The following is a 24,640-nucleotide window of genomic DNA, read 5'->3' on the forward strand; positions in this document are numbered from 1 at the left end:
CAGAGTTTTTTCACAGCAATTTGTGTTTTACAGTGATTTTTACCAGCTTTGAATGTCCAGATTTTGTCATGCTGAATTGAATTTTTTTTTATTGTTATAGTGGGATCTGAGCTCAAATTCATTTGGTTATAAACCCAGGCTCTGTACTGGTTCCTGTACGTTGTCTCTACGCAAACATGGCCATACAAGTAAGTGGGATAGAATAGGGAGAAAGCTTTAACAATTCTTTTGACTTACGCAAAATGTTCTTATCATGCATAATAGCTCTGTAGTGTCAAGGATTATCCTGTTAATAATTAATTAGAAATGGCATAGTGGAAAGTATTATCCTACAGCATCTAGCAGAACGGTAATGAAATGCTGCTGATTGAGAGGGAGCTAATCATACCAGATTCACCTTAGTGCTGTAGGACAAGGTTGTTCTGGATCTTAATGAGTTCATTCTATTTAAGAAATCAATCAGTAAATAGATCTGGGGTAGTTTATCTTTCTACATGTAAGGGTAAGTTATTTCTTGTTTGCAGCTTGGTGTAAGTATTTAAACTGTCTAAGGTAAACCCTGAGGTGGATTAGGAATTATTACACTCACTGATGGTCTTTTGTTTTCCCGGCACATTAGAACATTCTAAAACTAGTGCTTTTAAAATTGAGTTTGGGCAAAAGCCAGGAGAAGACACTCTCAGAAAGGTTGTGGGAAATTACACGTAAAAAGAGAGTGGGTATGATGATTCAGTGTTGTATTTTTCACATTTATATACGTCACTTCAAAGTCTTAACTCATTACTTTGCCTTTGATTGCTGTGCCTCCAAAGTTTGTAATTTTGTCAGATAATTTTGTTGGGATAAATATATTCATTTATGAATTTTGGCTTATTGTATCATGGAGGATTATCTTTTAAACACTTCATATCTTGTGCTATTAGTTGGTTTTCAATGGACTTGATGGAATTAAATGTTCTGTTATAAAAGCTTTCCATTTTGTTATTGAGATGGAATGTAAAGCTAACAGGACTGAAAATCAAGATAGCAGGGAAAGTGAGCTAGTGTTGTAGCAATCCTGCCAAAAACACTTCCCCTTTTCCAGGAAATCGGCCCAATTGCTGATCACTGAAATGAAGATGTTTCAGTCCTGGGCCATATCCAGCATATTGTGTCAGTTCTGTTTAACTTGACAAGATTCCAAATGTATATTCAACAGTTGTGTTGTAGGACTGTAAAATTAGTGATCTTTTAACTAGAGAAGATTCCAAGCATGTTTTATGTTAGCGCTGTTAAACATGTTTTTAATTTTGAGTTACTTATGTGCTTTATAATTCTACTGTAGTTCTGAATGGATTTAAAAGATAACGAGAGGTTAGTTAATTTATAAAGGCATCAAAATAAGCCTCTGAGCCAGAAGCAGCTGACTCAATGGAAGTGGGCTGAACCTGTAATCCAGCTGTCATTGGTTCAAAGCCATTCCTCAGCATCCAAGATTAATATTGTAATCAAACAATATGGACTAAAACAACTGTGCTGTTCCGAAGAGCACTATATGAGGTCATTCTTACCCTTGGCCATTAGGCTCTATAATGAGTCAACCTATAGCCAGGGAAGTGATGACCCCCCACACCCCCGCCACTCCTGTTAGATTGTTATTAACCTCTATTTACCAGAGCTCTGTTTAAGCTTTATTTAGCACTGTTTACCACAGCCCTACTGTCGCAGACACCCTGTGCAATACCGTGCAATATTACAATCACTTCTTATCTGAACAGTGGGTGTGAATGTGCACCCATTCCTGTATAATATTACAGTAATTCTTGCACTACCACCTTATCACTGTGAACTTGGAAATCTTGTAAATCTTGTAATCTGTGACTTGTAAATCTTGTATACCTTATATTTAAGGTAACTTACTTTTAAAAATTTTTTCTTATTTCTCTTCTAATATTTGTGTATCTGTGAGTTAGTAGTGCTACTGTGATGCTGTAGTTTCCTTTGGGATCAATAAAGTATCTATCTATCTATCTATCTATCTATATCTATCTATGAGTATAGAGCGAGGAGAGCAGTGGGCTTAGTACACATCCTTGTGCTGTGTCACATTGCTCGTCAGCAAGGAGAAGATGTTAATATTGATGTTCATGGACAGTAGTCTCCTGATTAAAAAGTCAAGGATCCAGTTGGGGGGTGGGGTACAAACCAGGTTTTGAAGCTTATTGATTGGCATTGACAATTGGCCTCTTTCACCTCAGACAGCTGAAGAAGTTTGGCATGGGCCCCCAAATCTTAAGAACTTTCTATAAGGGCATGATTGAGAGCATCCTGACTGGCTGCATCACTGCCTGATATGGGAACCGTACTTCCCTCAATCACAGGACTCTGCAGAGAATGGAGCGGACAACTCAGCACATCTATAGATGTGAACTTCTCACTATTCAGGACATTTACAAAGACAGGTGTGTAAAATGGGCCCAAAGGATGATTGGGGACCTGAGTCACCCCAACCACAAACTGTTCCTGCTGCTACCATCGGAGAAACGGTACCGCAGCATAAAATCCAGGAGCAACAGGCTCCAGGACGGCCATCAAACTGATTAATTCACCCGACACAACCGTATTTCTAGTTATATTGACTGTCCTGTTGTACATACTATTTATTATAAATAACTATAAAATGCACGTTGCACATTTAGACGGAGACATAACGTAAAGTGTTTTACTCCTCATGTATATGAAGAATGTAAGTAATAATTCAATTCAATGATTGTGTTAAATGCTGAACTATAATCAATGAAAAACAGTCTGACAGAGATATTGCTATTATTCAGATAATCCAGGACCAAGTGGAGAGCCAGTAAGATTGCATCCACTATAGACCCCCTGGACATTAGTTGTTGAGGCAGCTCACCCAACTCTTCTTGGGCACTGGCATGATTGATGCCCTTTTGAAGCAAATGCACCTGCAGCAAGAGAGGTTGAAGACGTTTTTGAATACTCCAGCTAGTTGTTTGGCACAGCTTCTCAGTACCCTGCCAGGTATGCTATCGGGGCCTGACACCCTGTGAGGCTTCACCTTAATGACGGATGGTCTGAGACAGAGATCACAGGTGTAGTTTTATTCTCCTTTTCAAAGTGTGCATAAAAAGCATTGAACTCATCCAGGAGTGAAACATCACAGTCATTTTTTAAGTATTAGTACAAAGTAAGTTTATTATCAAAGGTCACCACATACAACCCTGAGATTTGTTTTCTTGTGGGCATACTCAGTAAATCTAAGAAACAGAATGGAATCCGTGAAAGACTGTACCCTAGAGGATGGTCAAACAACCAAAGTGCAAAAGACAGCAAAATGTGCAAATACAAAAGAAAAATAAGGAAATAATAATCATAATAATACCAATAAATAAATAAGAAATGAATATCAAGTTTTGCAGTCAGGTTTCACCTTCTAGTAATAATGGCTTGCAAATCCTGCACAGTTGACATGCATTAGACTGTGTCTCTACCTTCACATGAAATTGCCTTCCATAGGTCATATCTGGACTTCCTGTAGGGTTCAGGGTTGCGGAATATGAAAACCACAGACCTAGCCACATACTGATGACATTGGTGATGACTGTTTTATTCATTCAGATCAAAAGATTAATCCTTGAATAGGGTCTTGATGGTGGTATAGCAGTGATCAAGGATATTGGCTCTTCTGGTTCCATAGGTGAAGTGTTGTCAGTAGCTTGCCAAAGACTTCTTTAAGCTGGCCTGGTTGAAATTCTTTGCAATGATTGGGAAGGTATCAGGGTGTTCTGTCTCTTGACTTTGATCCCAGGGCTCAGCTCCTCCAGTACCAGCTTGACATCTGCTCAGGTTGGAATGCGCACTGTAACTAGGATGATGGTGGAGAATTCCCTTATCAGATAGAATGAATGGCTCTTGTCTGCCAGATGTTCCAAGTCAGGAGAGCAGGACTGAGACAAAACCTCCAAGTCTATGCGCTATAGTCATGAAGAAAATACTGCTGCCTCTGCCTTTACCTGATGCCACAACCTGATCCATGCAGGGGCAGGTGTATCCCTCAAGCTGGAGTACTGAGGTGAGCCATGTCTCTGAAGCAGAGTACATAGCAGTTCCTGATGTCCTATATATCACTGTACTCTTCTGTTTTCCCACCAAAGTGAATATTTATATTCTACTGCATCCGCCAAATACTTGTGCACTTACTAAACTTGCATAAACTGCCCTGAAGCCTTGTCTGTTCAAGATGAGGGCTAAAGATCCTGCAATTTGCATGAGAAGTTTTGTAAGTTTCCCCTTCTTTACTTTTAAACATTCAATGTGCAATCTTTAGCACAAGCATTCTCTGAAATACAAAGCGTCCAATATGTTACAACATTACTGTACATAAACTATTGAGTGATTTAAATGCAAGGCTGTGGATTTTAATCTAGATGTGCTGGGAGCCGATGTGGATTGAAAAGCAAATATGATTGGAACTCGATGTGGGATAGAATGTGGGCAGCAAAAGAATGGATCTGTGGCACTTTGCAGAAATCATGACTTAAGCACAATTTTGCATGCAGAGTTCTCCACAGATCACTGTTTCACACTACAGTATAAATAATACCAGCTCAGCCCACCAGAATAACTAATATTGCTCATGCCTCAGTAACAGTGATCTTCTTATCTCTGTATCTGTAATACTGATTAGATTCAATACTTTCTTCTTCAAACTGTATAATTAAAAAAATCAATTTATTCTAATCTCTGTGGATTGCTTAAATTACATGCAACACAAAGAAGTAATGCAAACAGAATGTGAATCAGGGCAACTATAGGAAGATTCTACAATGGCAATTCCCTTGGTCATCTATATTTACTCTCAACCTGTCCTTGAGATCTGCCATAACAGAATATCTCTCTCTTTGGGTCCCCTGACCTCTCCCACTAGGAATCCATTTTGCTCCATTGGACAGAAAAACTACTAAGTGATCAATAAAGGACCTAGTGCATTCCTGGCATATACGACAAATAAACTTTTCTCCAGCTTTCAGCCGGGTACAGGTATCAATTTTAATCAGTGTTTCAATGACAAGGTGGCAGAGTTTGTCATCGAAATATTGGTTAAAATCGATACCTGTACCCAACTCAAAGCCTGAGAAGAGCTTACTCCCTCAAAAGGATCAATTCATGTTGGACAAGTTAACTCAGAAAGATCAGTAAAGAATACAGGACAATAAGTAGTTCCAGGGTTAGCGAGTATTCTGGAGTTATGTGAAGATTCAAGGAAGTTCTTAATGTAGATTGTAACTTGCAAGCAGTAAATTGAAATAAAAAGCACAGCTTTGCAAAATGATGACATTAGCATATGACTCAGCCAAATGTTAGGAGAAAGGGGTTGTGTTAATAGAAACATAGGAACATAGAAAATAGGTACAAGAGTAGGCCATTTGACCCTTCAAGCCTGCACCGCCATTCAGTATGATCATGGCTGATCATCCAACTCAGAAACCAGTACCTGCTTTCTCTCCATACCCCCTAATCCCTTTAGCCACAAGGGCCATATCTAACTTCCTCTTAAATATAGTCAATGAACTGGCCTCAACTGTTTCCTGTGGCAGAGAATTCCACAGATTCACCACTCTCCGTGTGAAGAAGTTTTTCCTCATCTTGGTCCTAAAAGGCTTCCCCTTTATCCTTAAACTGTGACCCCTCATTCTGGACTTCCCCAACATCGGAAACAACCTTCCTGCATCTAGCCTGTCCAATCCCTTTAGAATTTTATACATTTCAATAAGATCCCCCCTCAATCTTCTAAATTCCAGTGAGTATAAGCATAGTCAATCCAGTCTTTCTTCATGTGAAAGTCCTGCCATCCCAGGAATCAATCTGGTGAACCTTCTCTGTACTCCCTCTATGGCAAGAATGTCTTTCCTCAGATTAGGGAACCAAACTGCACACAATACTCTAGGTGCGGTCTCACCAAGGCCTTATACAACTGCAGTAGAACCCCCCTGCTCCTATACTCAAATCCTTTTGCTATGAATGCCAACATACCATTTGCCTTTTTCACCGCCTGCTGTACCTGCATGCCCACCTTCAATGACTGGTGTACAATGACACCCAGGTCTCCTTGCATCTCCCCTTTTCCTAACTGGCCACTGTTCAGATAATAATCTGTTTTCCTGTTCTTGCAACCAAAGTGGCAATTGCCCTACATCGACTATGTTTTAAGGAATTTGCACTATTGTAACAGTGTGAGCATTGTGTAAATTCAGGCAAGTAGTTTGACTTAGCAAAAGTATTTGAACATTCAGCGGTGTCGCCCACTGTAGACATGCAATTCAAAGGAAACATTATCAACCCTAAGTATTGAAGCAAACAATGTCATTGTAACTATTGAAACTACATTGAATCACCTATTGATCTTAAGGATATAAGAATGTGATGTGGTTTGAGCCAAAGAAGGACAATAGTGCAGAAATATTTAACTTTCTTCACAAAAGGGATACAACATCATGAGCTCATTTATGAAGAGGGGAGAATGCAAAGGCTATATTGACAGGAATGTGCAGTTATGGTGCAAGTGCAGAGGGAGATACACTGAAGCAGATGAACAGTTCAACGAATTTTAATAAGAATTGTGCAGAAATAAAGAAAAAATAATAAACGCTAGACCAACAGGGCTGTTGGCTAAAACTCTCAAACTGAAAGCTAGCACTGATACTACGTCTTGGGAGCAGTAACTTAACACTAATAAATATCACCTCTTTATGGTGTCAATCTACACGCTTTTTGGTCGAGATTCAACAAGGCTGAAATGAGAGGAAAGGAGTTAACTGCAATCACAATGAAACATAAATTGCCTAGAATGTGCATACTTATAGGTGCAATTGGCAACCCCGTTCTGTCGCCCACCTGCAAGGACACCCAGACTCTGCAGAGAAGTCCCTAGAGTGTGGCAGGGTCCATCTCACAAGGTGTCAGAGAGCTCTGCATGCTGGAAGTCCCAAATGAGAGACTTGTCCAGGATTTGGGTCAGAACCCAAGGGCATTCCTCTGGGTCATACCTCTCCCAATCCACAAGACACTGGACCCTGCCCGTACCCAGCAAGATGCCAAAAGGCACCACACGGTATAGACCAGAGACCCATGCGCCAGCAGGGAGAAGGGGGAGGTGTGTGACTGGAGCAAGGAGGGAGGAAGTCACTGGCAAGAGCTGGGAAATATGGAGCACTGGGTGAAATTTATCAATGATAGTGGGTGCAATCTATACGAGATCTTGTTGACAGCATTCTCCATTACAAGTAGTTCCACATAGCGTAGGGTCAACTCACAGCATTCAACTTTCAAAGGAAGATCTCTAAAAGCCAGCCAGACTTTCTCCCTTGTTCTGTCGGCTGAGTTGATCAGCCTGTTGAACATATTGGTTCTGATTGTGCAGCAGAAAAGCCCTAGCCATCTCCATGTGTGCTTTTTAGCATTGGACCAACTATTCACCAGCAGCAACTCCCATCTCAATCTCCTAGTCAGGGAAGAGTAGTGGCTGGAATCCCTTCTGGCTTCTAAGGGGGACATGCCAGTGGTGGGCGACTGGAGTTATTGTGGGCAATCTCTGTCCGGACCAGTTGTGAGCTCCAGATCGTGGGGCTGGAAGAGACAAGACAGCACAGGCATACCTTCAGCTCCTGATACACTCTCTCAGTCTGGTCATTAGATTGGGGGGGGGGAAAACTGGCAAGAAGCTGGCTGTGGTTCATTCAAGAGAACAGAAAGCCTTCCCAAAGCAGAATGTGAACTGTGGTCCTCGATCAGACACTATGTCCCGAGGCAAGGCCTGCAGCCTGAGCACATGCTGAACCATGAGGGTTGCAGTCTTACAAGCTGATGGGAGCTTAGGGAGAGCAATGAAGTGGGCAGTTTTGGAGAACCAGCTCACAACCACCAGGATGGCAGCATTTCCATCTGATGAGGGCAGACCAGTGATGAAATCCACCAAGAGGTGGGACCAGAGGTGGCAAAGCACAGGCAGCAGGCAGAGCAGACCCACAGGGCACTGACATGGCACCTTGATCTGGGCACAAGCAAGGCGGGCGGAGACAAAGTTGTGGTCATCCAGGGACATAGACGGCCACCAAGGTCATCTCTTTATAAATTTCAGGGTCCATTGAATTCTTAGATGACCAACCAGATGAAAAATGTCCCCACTCCAGCCCTCTAGGGTGCACAGTGGCAATGACAAACAGCCGGTTGGGAGGCCCCTCACCTGGGCCTGGATCAGACTGTTGGGCAGTCATCGCCTCTGCTTCCATTCCCCAAATAAATGGAGTGGCAATGCATGAGCAAAGAAGAGTGGGCTCTCGATTGGCATTATCCTCAGAGATGTCATACTGGTGGGAGAGAGCACTGGCCTTGGTGTTCTTGCCGCCAGGACTGTAGGTAAAGGGGTAATTACACTGGGTGAAAAAGAGAGTCCAACAGGCTTGATGGGAGTTGAGTTTCCTGGCATCCCAAATATGTAAGAGATTCATGTGGTCTTTCCATATGCAAAAGGGGCTTGCTCCTTGACAGCCAGGAGTTCTTGTTCCTGACATCGTAATGTTACATACCCCGTAACTGGGTCACTTACCAGCAAAGATAGAGAGGTCTGTTTAAGTCTGATGGTACTATTTTTAACAGTATTTATTGATAAAAATACACAAAATAATATCAATGCAAACATACAGATAATATACATCGTCAATACTAAATCTAAAAGCACGGGTATAATAATAATCAATAAGGAATAGCTCTATCGTTGTCTAGGGGATAATGTATTGTCCGATGGAAATATAAAAGTCACTTTAGTTCATTCAAGCTGCAGCGTTTTGTTTTGAGAGAAAGACGGGTTACAACTTGCCCAGTCCTTTTATGATGTCAATCCTTCGAGAGTCATTGGAAGTTAATTTCCCCGTTCTTAGCTAAAAACCGTTCTTCCGTGGTAAAGGCACACCGATTCCGGGGCAAATGGAACCGGACACACATGGCCTTCCCACTGGCTTTCACTATTACGGGATCGCTAGCGTTTCTTCTGGTGCGTCTGAGGGGCTGTTCCCACAGACCCTCTTTTATCCTGACTCACAGGGTCGCAGATGTCAATCAGGTTGGGATGATGCCTTCCCCCAACCAGCCCACGTTCCCTGAAGGCTTCCACGAAGCACAGTATTTTAATACACAATTCCGTCTCCAAGAGACAATGGCCGTTTCCCGTAGCTTTATTTCGCTGGGGGGGTGGGGTCAAGACATTCCAAACGTCTCTCTCTCATTTCCTGGGTCTCCTGAACTGACTCAATAGTTATCTTGCGATTCTCACAAAGGAGGGGCCTACCCCGCATCCTTCGGCCCCTCAGAGTTGTGGTACATTCATAACAGTAACTACACTCATCAAGATTCAAGAGAAGGGAAGAAAAGCACAGGAGTGTAGCTGATTATCCACAGAAGAGCCCTGGAAGATTACAGCTCCAATGCTGAAATCTGATGCATCTACCTTGACGATGGGGCTAGATGTTGCAGCACTGGGGCAGTGGTGAAGTGTCGCTTAAGTTCTGAGAATGCTTGGTCTGCATCACTTGTCCATAAGAGTTCTAGGTGAGTATATGTATGGGGCTGCAATGGATCTGAAGTTTCTGATGAAGTGGCAATAAAAGTTTACAAGCCCCATGAAGAAAGAGCCTCATCTGTTTAGGCTACTCAGTGACTGACTGAACTTTATATGGGTCCATTTAAACACTGGAAGGGGTGAGGATATAGCCCATGAACAAAACCCGCTCTTTGTGGAACTCACACTTTTCTGACTTGGCATAAAGGTTGTTCTCAAGAAGCCATCTGAGGACCATCCGGACATGTTGGATGTGTCCCTGGTGAAAACAGGAATTGATAAGAATTTCTTCCAAGTACACAAAAACAGTGATTTCAATATGTCCCAGAGTATATCATTGATTAGGGCCTGAAAAACAGCAGGGATGTTGGCCAGATCAAAAGGCATCATGAGGTACTCATAGAGGAGGTATTGAATGCTGTCTTCCATTTGTGCTCTTCTCAGATACAAACCAGGCTGAAAACATAGCGCAGATCTGTCTTGGAGAATATGGTTGCTCTTGGAGATGTTCAAAGGCAGAGGCAAGCTGGGAAAGAGGTTTGTGCTTCTTCACCGTGATGTTGTTGATGGGCCAATAATCAATGCGGAGACAGAGCTTGTTGACCTTCCTGCTCACAAAGAAGAAGCTCACCCTTGCTGGCGAGGGTGATGGATGGATAAATCCTCAGGCTAATGCCTCCTTGATGTATTCTTGCACAGCCATCAACTGAGGATAAGAGAGGAAAAAGAGCTGGCACCATAGAAGACCAGGACCAGGTAAGAGATCAATGGTGCAGTCATATGGGTGGTGTGGAGGCCTTTTTTTAATGAAGAGCTCAAGAAGGTCAGCATATTCAGCTGAAAGATCAGACAGGTCCACACTAGCAGTTGGCACAGGAAGGTTTACGCTGACAAAGCTGGACCCAGACAGACATGCCAGTCCCCACTCCTGGAGTGCCTTTAGGGACCAATCAATCCATGTGTTGTGTTGAGATAGCCAGGGAAGGTCTAGCTCCAATGGCAGTTCAAGTGAATCAACAAGACAGAAGGAGAGGAGCTCCCTGTGGTTGCCTTCCAGCATGTTGAGGGGCTCTGTGAAAAGGTGGACTTTGCCAATGCCTATAGTCTGACCATCAAGAGCGTTGACAGTGATATTCTTTCTGAAATGTTGAGTCAGACCTCTTCATCTGTGAGCCCGAAAGATATCCATGAGTTTCCTGGCTGCCCAGGATCTCATGGATCTGGGACACTCACAACAAGCAAGCTGGGAGCATTAGGGGAAGATGCTTGCAGAAAGAATTCCCCTTCGTTCCTCTTTTACTGGGCACTTGATACATGATGCCGGGAAGTGTCCTGGATGGCCACAGTAGAGGCAAAAACCTGACTTCCTGCGATAGGTGCATGCACCCTACCTGTCTAGGCTCCTGCACAGTCTGGGTACTGGCTGACAAGGGAGAGGATGAAGACAGTCATGATCTAAAGAGTGGGAAGCTCGAGGCATAGTTTCTCTACGCCTCTCGGTTGCCCGGATGTCAAGTCAAATGGCCAGATTTATCGTGTCATCCAGGCTGTCCTGTTCATCACGCACCACGATCTCATGCTGAACCCCTGCACTCAGCCCATGCACCAAAATGGCGATGGAGGATCTCTTATTCCATCCATCTCAGCTGCAAGTGTGTAGAAATTTACTATGTGGTCTCTCGCCGAACCTTTTGTTTGGTGCTGCTGCTGGAGTCGGAGGGCTACATCCTGACCCCATATTGGAAGATCAAACACTCTCTTAAGCTTGACCATGATTTGCTGGAAAGACTGGGCTGCAAGAGGACCTTGTTCTCACAGAGCATTGAACAGGCTGAGTGGGGATGCGTCTAAGCAGTACAGCATGTTTATGTGCATCATCACCAAACTGACCTGGTTGGACTTGGAACGTTAGCTCACACTAGGTAATAAAATCCCTGCAGTCGTCAGGGTCACAGAAATATCTGCCTGATGGAGTAATACTCAGTTTAGATCCAGACACTGTCATGGGAGTCAGGACATCAGAGACCAAGGCCGATAATACTTCTACACCTGAACCCAAGGGGGACCAATATCCTTGTGGCAGGTTTACTTGAGCTGTGGGGGAGGGTTTAAACTAATTTGGCAGGGGGATGTGAACCGGAGTGATAGGGCTGAAGATGGGACAGTTGGTATACAAGTTGATGCAGTGTCTAGTGAGACTGTGAGGAAGGACGAGTTGAAGTGCAGCAGGAGGCCATTAAAGAAACGGGTGATGAAAACAAGACTGAAGGTGTTATGTTTGAATGCACACAGTATACGGAATAAGGTTGATAATCTTGCAGCGTAGTTAGAGATCAGCAAGTGTGACATTGTGGGCATCACTGAGATGTGGGGTGGCTGAAAGAAGATCGTAGATGAGAGCCTGACATCCAAGGTACACCTTGTATCAAAAGGACAGGCAGGTAGGCAGAGGGGATAGGGTGGCTCTAAAATGAAATCAAATCCTTAGAAAGAGGTGAGGATTGGAAAACGTTGCCTCCTTGGGGTAGAGTTAAGAAACTGCAAGGGTAAAGAGACCCAGATGAGAGTTACATACAGACCTCCGAACAGTAGCCAGGATGTGGGCTACAAATTATGATGGGAGATTGAAAAGGCATGTAAAAAGGGCAATAGTTGTGATAGTCATGGGGGATTTCAATATATTGGTAGATTCGAAAAATCATGTTGGTTCTGGATCCCAAGAGTGGGAATTTGCAGAATGCCTACGAGATGGCATTTTAGAGTAGCTTGTGGTTGAGCCCACTAAGGGAAAGGCAAATCTAGACTAGATGTTGGTTAATGAACCAGATTTGATTAGGAAGATAAAGGTAAAAGGACCATTGGGAGGTAGTGCTCATAATATGATAGAATTCATCCTGCAGTTTGTGAGGGAGAAGAATCACTAGATTCTGGCATAATTCTGGAGGACTGGAAAATTGCAAATTTCACTTCACTCTTTAAGAAGGGAGGGAGGCAGAAGAAAGAAAATTATAATCCATTTAGCCTGACTTCAGTGATTAGAAAGATGTTGGAGCCTGTTATTAAGGATGAGGTTTCAGGTTACTTGGAAGAACATGACAAAATGGGCCAAAGTCAGCATAGTTTTCTTAAGGGGATGACAAATCTGTTGGAATTCTTTGAGGAAATAATGATCAGGAGTAATAAAGGAAAGTCAGTTCATTTTGTTTACCTGGATTTTCAAAAGGCCTTTGACAAGGTACTGCACATGAGGTTGCTTAATAAGATAAGAACCTGGATATAAGTCTGTTGTAAATCTAGTCAAGAAGAAAAGAAAAGCTTACGAAAGGTTCAAAAAACTAGGTAAAGATATAAATCTAGAAGATTATAAGGCTAGCAGGAAGGAGCTTGAGAAAGAAATTAGGAGAGCCAGAAGGGGCCATGAGAAAGTCTTGGATTAAGACAGGATTAAGTAAAACCCCAAGGCATTCTACAAGTATGTGAAGAACAAGAGGATAAGATGTGAGAGAATAGGACCAATCAAATGTGACAGTGGAAAAGTGTGTATGGAACCAGAGGAGATAGCAGAGGTACTTAATGAATACTTTGCTTCAGTATTCACTACGGAAAAGGATCTTGGCGATTGTAGAGATGACTTACAGTGGACTGAAAAGCTTGAGTATGTAGATATTAAAGAAGAGGATTTGGTGGGGACATTGGAAAGCATCAAGTTGGATAAGTCACCAGGACTGGACAAGATGTACCCCGGGCTACTGTGGGAGGAGAGGGAGGAGATTTCTGAGCCTTTGGCAATGATCTTTGCATCATCAATGGGGATGGGAGAGGTTCCGGAGGATTGGAGGGTTGCAGATATTGTTCCCTTATGCAAGAAAGGGAGTAGAGATAGCCCAGAAAATTATAGACCAGTCGGTCTTACTTCAGTAGTTGTTAAGTTGATGGAGAAGATCCTGTTAGGCAGGATTTATGAACATTTGAAGAGGTATAATATGATTAGGAATAGTCAGCATGGCTTTGTCAAGGGCAGGTCATGCCTACGAGCCTGATTGAATTTTTGAGGATGTGACTAAACACATTGATGAGGGTAGAGCAGTATATGTACTGTATATGGATTTCAGCAAGGCATTTGATAAGATATCCCGTGCAAGACTTATTGAGAAAGTAGGGAGGCATGGGATCCAAGGGGACATCACTTTGTGGATCCAGAACTGGCTTGCCCACAGAAGGCAAAGAGTGGTTGTAGATGGGTCATATTCTGCATGGAGGTTGGTGATCAGTGGTGTGCCTCAGGGATCAGTTCTGGGACCTCTATTCTTTGTGATTTTTATAAATGACCTGGATGAGAAAGTGGAGGGATGGGTTAGTAAATCTGCTGATGACACAAAAGTTGGAGGTGTTGTGGATAGTGTGGAAGGCTGCCAGAGGTTACGGAGGGACATTGATAGGATGCAAAACTGGGCTGAGAGATGGCAGATGGAGTTTGACCCAGATAAGTGTGAGGTGGTTCATTTTGGTAGGTCAAATACAATGGCAGAATATAGTATTAATGTTAAGACGTTTGGCAGTGTGGAAGATCAGAGGGATCTTGGGGTCCGAGTCCATAGGACACTCAAAGCTGCTGCGCAGGTTGACTCTGTGGTTAAGAAGGAATACAGCGCATTGGCCTTCATCAACTGTGGGATTGAGTTTAAGAGCTGAGAGGTAATGTTGCAGCTATATAGGACCCTGGTCAGACCCCACTTGGAGTACTGTGCTCAGTTCTGGTTGCCTCACTACAGGAAGAATGTGGAAGCCATAGAAAGGGTGCAGAGGAGATTTACAAGGATATTGCCTGGATTGTGGAGCATGCCTTATGAAACAGGTTGAGTGAACCTGGCCTTTTCTCCTTGGAGTGACGGAGGATGAGAGATGACCTGATAGAGTTGTATAAGATGATGAGAGGCATTGATTATGTAGAAATTCACATACTTTTCCTCAGGGCTGGAATGGCTATCATGAGAGGGCACAGTTTTAAGGTGCTTGGAAGTAGGTACAGAGGAGATGTCAGGGGTAAGTTTTTTTTACTCAGGGAATGGTGAATGCGTGGAATGGGCTTCTGGTGATGGTGGTGGAGGCGGATACGATAGGGTCTTTTAAAAGACTCCTGGACAGGTACATGGAGCTTAGAAAAATAGAGGGCTATGGGTAACCCTAGGTAATTTCCAAGGTAAGGACATGTTTGGCACAGCTTTGTGGGCCGAAGGACCTGTACTGTGTCGTAAGTTTTCTATGTTTTCTAAGTCCTGATGAAGGGTCTCAGCCCGAAATGTCGACTATACTGTTATCCATAGATGCTGCTTGGCCTGCTGAGTTCCTCCAGCATTTTGTATGTGTTGCTTGGATATAAGGCTGGCAGAATGGTAGGAGTCAAAGAATAGGAATAAAGGGGGACTTCTCTGGTTGTCTACCAGTAATTAGTGTTGTTCTGTAGGGGTCAGTATTGGGACTACTTCTTTTTATGTTCTATGCCGATGATTTGGATGACGGAGTTGATGGGCTTCTGTCCAAGTTTGTCAATGAAACAGAAACAGATAGTGTTAAGGAAGCAAGAAATCTTCAGAAGAACATAGACAAATTAGGATTTTGGGCAAAGAAGTGACAGATGGAATATATAGTGGGGAAGTGTATAGTCATGCACTCTGGTAGGAAGAAGAAAGTTGTACACTATTTTCTAAACAGAAAGAAACTCCAAAAATCAGAAGTTCTATGCATGACTCTCTACAGGTTAATTTCCAGGTTAAGTTGATGGTAAGGAAGGAAAATGCAATGTTAGCCTTCATTTCAAGAGAACTAGAATATAAGAGCAAAGATATATTACTGGGGCTTTATAAGACATTGGTCAGACCACACTTGGAGTATTGTGAGCTGTTTTGGGCCCCTTATCTAAGAAAAGATGTGCTGGCATTGGAGAGGAAGTTCACAAAGGAATGATTCTGGGAATGCCCAAGAAATCTATGGGGCAGTATGACCCCAGGGTTACAGGATGGAATATTCCCAACTATTGGGAAAGCCAACAATGAGGAAATACATTGGAACTTCAAGTAAGAAGTGTGGCAGTGACTTGGAGGAGAAGAGAGTAACTGGGAAATGAAAATGTCGCTTATTCAGAAGGCCAATGAACCTGCATGGGTTCATGAGATAATACTGGGTCAATGAGGTATACACAGGACTGTATGATCTGGAGACAAATGATCCAGTCTTCCTGAAAATGCTCAGTCCCCCAGGAAGTTTTACATCTGGGAATAACTGTGGGATCCAGCTACTCCACAATAGTTTATTGAGCTGGGGAAATAGTTCGATAGAGAGGAAAGAGAAGTCGTAATGTGACTGAAGTGGATATAGTTGCTGCAGGACACAGAGGACTTGATTTGTGTGCTAGCAACCAGGGCACCTAACAAAGGACTCCCAGAATAGAAATAGAAGGATAAAGACAATGGTTTGCTACAGCTGTGGCCTCTCAGGCCATGGTCAGGGGCAAAGTTGCAGGAAGGAAAGAAGATCTGACAGGCACCCACCAAGATAGGTAGAAACTACAGCAGCATCTTCTGTATTCACCTTGAACCACTGACCAGATTATAGAACTATTAAAGACAAACAGCTATCGGCAGCTCTCATTGCCAGTACTGGTCACCCATGGCTGCACACAAAAGCCTTAAGGGGGAGAACGAAGTGATATGTTAGTGGACCCAGAAGAATCAGTATCCATACCGATCTACCCTTGCCCAGGACTGGAGAGGTTATTTATCTTACAGGAAACAATGTAGAGGAGGAAACAATGAGGGCAGAAAAAGGTGAGCCTCAGGGAAAGGGAGTGTGCTTTCCAGTAGATCTTTGGGTGTGCCCGAACAATTAAGGTATTGCTCTGAGGACAGATGCACTTAGTAAGGCAAGTGCTGTCATTGATTCAGGGACGGATCTGATTACGTGGACAAGTTAGAGTCAGCAACCTCCTAACATTCACAGAACAAACAACGTGGCCACAGCAGCCCTGATGAGCAGGGACTGGAGCCCAGATGGTGTATACAGATTAAAGCAGGAAAACCAGGGGCATGGGCTGAACACAAATGGGATTGTGAACAGGTCAGAGTACTTCCGATTAGAACAGAAGATTCTAGCATGGTTCTAGAAGAATGAATTGCTCTAAAGTAGAAAACATTGCACAAGATTGTAAGACAAACTAGTCACACAAACAAAATTCTATAGATCAGAGATCTGTGTTTGAGAAAGCTCAGAAGATGTTGCAATTTTGGTTGATGTGGGGGTGATTGAATGCTATTTTTTTATGACCAATAATTTCCATCTTTCTTTGTTTCAAGGCTTTAAGGTCTAGGATTCTGGAAAGTGGTTGTAAATGTGTATTTTAAGATGCTTTGCTGAATGTTTAACCTTTGAGAGAAAGTAACTAAAATATGAATGGTTTGAATTAGAAAAATGATGCTTGAGGTGTGGCCAAGCGTGAGTTCATTTGAGCGAGAGTGAGTGAGTGGGTGCAAAGTCTGTCATGTACTTAGAGTCACAGAATCATAGAAAAGTACAGCGCAGAAACAGGCCCTTAAGCCCATCTAGTCCATGTCAAACTATTTAAACTGCCTACTCCCATCAACCTACACTGGGACCATGGCCTTTCATACTCTTACCATCCACGTATCTATCCAAACTTCTCTCAAGTGTTGAAATCGAGCTTACATACACCACTTGCACTGGTAGCTTCTTCCACACTCTCATGATCCGCTGGGTGAAGAAGAATCCCCTCATATTCCCCTTAAACTTTTCATTTTTCACCATTAGCCCATGACCACTAATTATAGTCCTGCTCAACCTCAGTGGAAAAAACCTGCTTGCATTTACCCTATCTATACCCTCATATTTTTGTATACCTCTATCAAAACTCCCCTCAATCTTCTACATTCCAAGGAATGATGTCTTAACTTATTCAATCTTTCCTTACAATTCAGGTTTTCCAGAGCTAGTAACATCCTCGTAAATTTTCCCTGTGCTCGTTCAACATTATTTACATCATTCCTGTAAGTAGGTAACCAAAAATGCACACAACACTCCGAATTAAGTCTTATACAACTTCAACCTAGCATCCAATCCCCTGTTCTCAGTACTTTGTTTTATGAAGGCCAAATGCCAAAAACTTCCTTATGACCCTATCGAACTGTCATGCCACTTTCAATGAATTATGGAACTCTGTCTGAGATCTCTTTGTTCGACTGCACTCTTCAGTACTCTACCATTCCAGAGAGGCAACTATTTACTCCCACTCTCTTGCTTCTCCCACAAAGCCATTATCTAGTCCAACTTCATCTTGAATGCTGAGTACTAAACCTCCTTGACCAACTTCCATGCTGGACCTTGTCAAATGCCTTACTGAAATCCAAATAGACAACATCCACTGCATTGCCTTCATCCACTTTCCTGGTAACTTCCTAGAAGTATTCTATAAGATTGCTTAGGTATGACCCGCCACACACAAAGTCATTCTGGCTATGCCTAATGAGTCCATGTTTATCGAAATACTGAAAGATTCAGTCACTTAGGACCTTGCCATTTCTTCAGCTTTTTGCTCTGTTTTTTACAAGGCCGAGTTGCTAGCTTGACGTTCAACCCTACATGAATGGAAAGCGAGCAAGATGCCAGCTGGATTTAAACTGGGCATCACTTGCCTTGAAGTTCAGTGCAGATGCCAGAAGACCACCTGTCAGGCCCTTAGAATACCTTCCAATAACATTCCCACTGCTGATGTCAGCCTCACCAGCCTGTAATTTCCTGTTTTATTTTTTTAGAGCTTTTCTTAAACAGCAGAACAACATTGGCTATCCTCCGATCCTCTGGTACCTCATCTGTTGCTAAGGATGATTTAATTATCTCTAATCGGTAAAATTTGGAATTTGGAGGGAGATTGAAACACTTGGGGAGCGAACTGAAATGTTGTTATTCTTATGAATAAGGTTAATATATACGTATATATGTAGGGTATTACCAGAGCACTGATTAAGTTTTACTTCTTTTGCAAAGAACTTCACAAAGTTGACACATAGTTATAGTGTATCTCATAAAATGCAAAAGAGTAGTAAGTACTGCGGTCATTCCTGCCTCCTAGAATGCAAATATAGAATGTGCTTAAAGTGCAGCATGTTTCGAGAAAAATGCAAATGTGAGTTCACACTGCTGACTATAGAGAATCAGAGGGAGAAGGCAGACAAAGGGAGCCAGCCCACTAACAATCTCATTATAGAAAACTTAAATAATGACACCAAACTTCTGATTGAAGAAGATCTGTGAATGAAAAGGAGCAGGAGTTGCAGAAGACACAAAGTGAGCATGACAGCAGGCCACGAGTAACATGGTAACACATAATGGCAATGGTACTTTGTACTGAAGGGCTGGTTTTGGAAGCCAGACGATTTAGTTATATAGATCAAAACAGAAAAAATATTGGGAAAGTAGTATGGACGATTCCGAGTTGGCAGAAATATTAGCTTCCACCTCTCATTCGTTCCACAACCTCGATGGCAAGGCAAACTAAGAAAAAGAGAAGACTTCGCAAAATGATGGGGCAAATGAATGTAGCTATCCCCTTATATTCAAGAACCTGCGCTTCACTTTCTCTATAACTGTTGCTCTGCATTCTGCTATTGCTTTCCCTCATACTACATATGTTTGCATTGACATGGTCTTAACAGATGGCATGCAAAATAGATTTTCACCATAGCTCATACACATGAAAATAACAAACCAATTTACCAATTTAATTTAGTATTAGCCACATCTACCACTATTTCTTCCCAATCAGTATTAGCTTCTCCTACATAATTTGATCTTTCTGCTATTACTCCACCATAGGAACTAGAGGATGTTCGGGGAGGCTGCTACCTATGGCAACCATGTTAGCATTGAGGAACACGTGCACTCTGTGACTAGCTACATAGAGAAGTGTTACTGCTATGGGTGAGGGCAAATCAGAAGCCTTGGCTTATTGAAGAGGTCCGTGCCAGGCTGAGGGATCGTAATGTTGCCTTTAGATAAGGGGATGTGACAGCTCTCAGGAAGCAAGAACTGTGCTTTCCTATTCCATCAGCAAAGTGAAATGGGATCATTCTCAGAGAATTTACAGTCACTTCTGTGTTACCAGAGAGACGAGGTGCACGTGGCAGGGAATTTAGAGGATTACAAACTACAAGGCTACCCTGCACGTCAGTGACAGGGATGCTTCATTCCCTGAGAGGCTGAATGTCTTCTAAGCCCAGTTTGATACACAGAGCAAAGTGCTGGCAAGGAAGGCACCCGTCTCCCCCGGGGAGCAAACATTCCATCTGGCTGAAGCTGGATTGGGGAAGGCCTTGGCCTGAGTAAACCCATGCAAAGCCTGATAATATACCAGGTCGAGTTCTGAACGATTGCGTAGCCTGGCTGACAGAGGTACTGATGGATATATTTAACATCTCTCTGGAACAATTCATTATCCACTCAGTTTTCAAGACAACAGTCATCATTCCAGTGCTAAAGAAGGCAAAAGTAATCTACCTAAATGATCATCGACCATTGGCATTAATATCAACCAGTCTGAACTGCTTTCAACAGCTGGTCATGGAGTATATTAACGCCTTTCTCCCAGCTACACTGGACCCTTTCCAGTTCGCTTATTGCTCAGATCGATCCACTGATGAATCAATAGCCTCAGCCCTCCACTCTGTCATGTCCCACATGGAAAATGGGATTTCATATGTCAGACTGCTGTTTATAGAAAATGGGATTTCATTTGTCAGACTGCTGTTCAGCATTCAACACCATGGCTCAGAAAATGGTGGGGAAACTGTCCTCGCTGGGTCTCAACACCTCCCTCTGCAATTGGATACTGGACTTCTTGACAGTAAGGCCACAGGCAGTCAGTGTGGGCAGCAATGTCTCTCACTCCATTACACTGAGCACCGGCACTCCCCAAGGCTGCGCACTCAACTCATTGCTGTTCACACTGCTGTCGTATGACTATGTTGCAGGATCCATTTCAAACCATGTCATCAAGTTTGCAGATGACACAACAGTGGTTGGTCTTATCAAGAACCATGTCGAGATGGAGTACAGAGAGGAAGTGGAGTGGCTGGTGGATTGGTCAGAGAAGACCAACTTAAGCCTGAATGTGAAGAAGACAAGGGAGATCATTGTGGACTTCAGGAAGATGCAGACAAACTACCTCCTTCTGCGAGTCTATGGCTCCTCTGTAGAGAGCGCTATGTGCACCAAGTTCCTGGGAGTGGAGTTGACATCACGGATGACCTCACCTGGTCTCTTAATATCACCTCCCTGAACAAGAAGGCACAACAGCACCTCCACTTCCTAAGGAGATTGAGACAAGCAAGGTTCCCACCCCCTATCTTAACTGCATTTTACAGGAGCATCATTGAGACTGCTCTCATACCAGAAAGAGTTGCAAGGCTCTTAGCATTATTAAGGATCCCACCCCTCCATTCTGCATCCTCTTTGACTTTCTACCATCAGGCAGGAGACTCTGATGCATAAAAACAAGAATGGTCAGGATGAGTAACAGTTTCTTCCCCCAGGCCATTAGGCTTCTGAACGCCCTGCTGCATTGTATTCAGAGTGTCAATGGTTAATCTGTTCCAGACCTTACATTATTTAATATTAATATACTTTGGTTTGTTATTTATGTGTGATCCATCTATAAATTTTATCCTTACCTTCATAAGTTATCATGTGTTATGTGTGTATTGTGCTTTATAACCTGAGTTGAAGAAATGTTGTCTCATTTCTATATACATCATATACATTATATACATGTATATAATTAAATGACAACAAACTTGACTTGGGTATTAGCTGTTCCATACATTAGTTTTTCCCAGTAATAGCTTCACTCAACATTTGTTTTCATTGTGTAGTAGCGCCTTTATTTTCTCTTCCTTACATTAGCTCCCTTATTGTTAGGTCTTCTCACCATTAATTATTTCTTTCAAGATGAGGCAAAATTTCAGCTCCTGCATTGCTTTTGGATCAGATGATCATGAGTTTTCCCTTAAACATATGGAAATTTGCTGACACCTCAGCATGTTACAGGGGTGAGTGTTGAACTCTATCCTGTTTTGAATGAAAAGATCAGTTGGTACAAAAATGTTCTCTTGGGTGAAAGCAGAAGTTCTTGAGGTATGATTTCAAAGAACGTGATAGTTAGACAATGGTTTTCATTTAATGACCTTCACTATAAATATATAGATTTTTCCAGATATTTATTTCATTGCTAATGGCACATTAGACTGAAATAACACAGGCTATCCTTTACAACTAGCATCAATGTTACAATAAAATACTTTAAGATAGTAAAAAATGATTTATTCAGACAAAAATATGTGGCATTGCTTTAAAAACCAAGGCATGAAGACATATAATAGATTTAAGGGAGGACTTAAAGAAAGGACAACGATAAAAGTTGAAAGTGAATTTATCATCAAAGTCCATATATGCAGGCATTTACAATAAATAAAAAGAAACACAATGGAATCAATGAAAATCTGCTCAAAACAAAGATGGACAAACAACCAAAGTGCAAAAGGCAATAAATAGTGGAAATACAAAAAAGAAAAAAAAACAAAGCAATAACAAATAAATAAATGAACAAATAAAAAAAACAAAAAACAAATAAATAGATAAACAAATATCTCTCTCTCTATATATATGTATAGAGATAGATAGTTAGATATTGAGAATATGAGTTGTAGAGTCTTTGAAAGTGAGTCCATAGATTGTGGAATCAGTTCAGCATTGGGTGCGTGAAGTTATTCCTCTGCTTCAAGATCTTGATGGTTGAAGAGTTATAACTGTCCCTCAACCTGATGTGTGGGATTTTGAAGACTTTGAAGGCTGCTGTAGCTCCTTTCTGATGGCAGCAATGAGAAGAGAGCATGGTCTAACTGGTGAATATCTTTGATGATGGATCCTGCTTTCCTGCAGCAGCTTTCCTTTTAAATGCGTGTAATAATGGGGAGGACTTTGCCTGTGATGAACTGGGCTGTATCCACTACTTTCTGCAGGCTTTTCTGTTCAAAGGCATTGGTGTTTCTATACCAGACTGTGATGCAACTGATCAGTATACTCTCTATTGCGCATCTACAGAAATTTGTAAAAGTTTGAGATGACATGCCAAAACTTCTTTAACGGCATTTATGTGTTAGACCCAGGACAGATACTCTGAAATGATAATGCCAAGGAATTTAAAGTTGCTGATCCTCTCCAGTACTGATCCCCTGATGAGCATTGACTCATGACCCTCTGATTTCTTCCTGCTGTTGTCAATAACCAGCTCTTTCATTTTTCTGACATTAGATGAGAGGTTGTGTTGTGACACCATCCAGGCAGATTCTAAATCTTCCCCTTACATGCTGATTCATCACCACCTTTGATTCTGCCAACAGCAGAGGTGTCATCAGCAAACTTAAATGTGGCATTGTGACATGAGTATAAAGCAATTAGAGCAGGGGAGTAAATGTACAGCCCAGTAGTGTACCTGTGCTGATGGTGATTGCAGAGGAGGCACTGCAATCCAAACTGACTGGGGTATGCAATTGAGGAAATCAAGGATCCAGTTACACAAGAGTTATTGAGGTCTAAGTCTGCAGCTTATTAATCAGTTGAGGGGATGATATTGTTGAATGCAGAGCTGCAGTCAATGAAGAGCATCTTGATATATGAATCTTCACTGTCCAGATATTCCAGTGTTGAGTGAAGAGCCAATGAAATAGCATCAGCTTTTGACCTGTTGTGATGGTAGGCAAATTGGAGCAGATCCAAGCCACTCCTCAGGCAGGAATTTATATGTGCAGGATTTGATAACATTAGCCTGCGATTGCATTATCATTCTTTAAACAGTAGTACGCTGGTCATAAATGGAGCAAAATGAGGGAGTGTTGCAGAAGCAACCATACTGAAGGAATCAAAAGATCTTGCAGAGTTGTAAGGCTGAAGGAGTGATAATAGAATCAAGAATGAACATTTTGAAGTAACAGTGCTGGTGGAATAATAATGGTTGTCCAAAGATAAACGTCTTTGTCCAATCTAATACACTTGAAAAAAATAGTGATTAAGCTGTTGAAGACATTGTGTAAATGCAAGTATTTTCTTTCATTGTGGTCCTTGCAACCAGAACGTGATGATGTTAATGTTTTTTCACTTTATATGACTGAGGGTAAGTTGAGATCTCATCCTATTTAGGAATCATCATTAGGAGTAAATTCCTGGGGAAAATTTGGTGGAATCACGCTGGGACTCCTGAGTAAACATTCTGTGTGGGAGTGAGCCATTTTGCCACATTTCCTTTTAGTATTGACATGTTTTCCTATTGCCCTCTGGTGGTTGGGTATGCCAATCGTATCACACAATGATTTTGGGAAGTAATAGGACGAAGCTTCACTTCTGCCACTGAGTATATTGATGTAGTTGTTTGTTTTACTGTACTCACAAATCAGTAAATGTAGATTTAATCTATGCTGCAGCAATTTGAATTCAGTTTTTAATATCTTGTAAATTGGTGTTAGTGAACAAAAGCAGAAAATGTTGGAAATCCTTGCAAATCAGGCAGCAATCTTCAATGGAACTGTCAAAGGTTAGAAATCAAGCATGTTTTATGTTACAGAGAAGATTTGCTGAGAACAAGGAATCTCTGTTACAGGACGAAAGCGAAGAGAGTGGGAATGATTAAAAAAGGCTAAGTAGAAGTGCTAACAACTTTTGAAATGCAGCTTATCTACTGATGTCTATTATGAACCCATGAACTCTCACAACTACCTGGACTATACCTCTTCCCAGCCTGCTATTTGTAAAATGCCAACCCCTTCTCTCAATTTCTCCATTTCAGCCACACCTGCTCTTAGGATGAGGCTTTTCATTCCAAAACCAAGGAAATGTCCTTCTTCTTAAAAGAAAGGGGCTTCCCTTCCTCCACCATCAATGCTGCCCTCAACTACATCTCTTCCATTTCAT

At 42.1% G+C, this 24,640-nt stretch overlaps 1 protein-coding gene across 1 annotated transcript in view; it reads left to right on the plus strand.

The window, feature by feature from the left end:
- The first annotated feature begins 417 nt into the window (after positions 1 to 417).
- Positions 418 to 24,640, plus strand: part of papss1 (3'-phosphoadenosine 5'-phosphosulfate synthase 1) — a 126,922-nt gene continuing 102,699 nt past the window's right edge. The window contains exon 1 of the mRNA XM_059965377.1: positions 418 to 502. Within this exon, the coding sequence (XP_059821360.1) occupies positions 433 to 502 (70 nt within the window). The 5' untranslated portion in view covers positions 418 to 432. The remainder of the gene's footprint in view (positions 503 to 24,640) is intronic.

The sequence above is a fragment of the Hypanus sabinus genome, chromosome 3, assembly GCF_030144855.1.
Source record: "Hypanus sabinus isolate sHypSab1 chromosome 3, sHypSab1.hap1, whole genome shotgun sequence".
Lineage (NCBI taxonomy): Eukaryota > Metazoa > Chordata > Chondrichthyes > Myliobatiformes > Dasyatidae > Hypanus > Hypanus sabinus.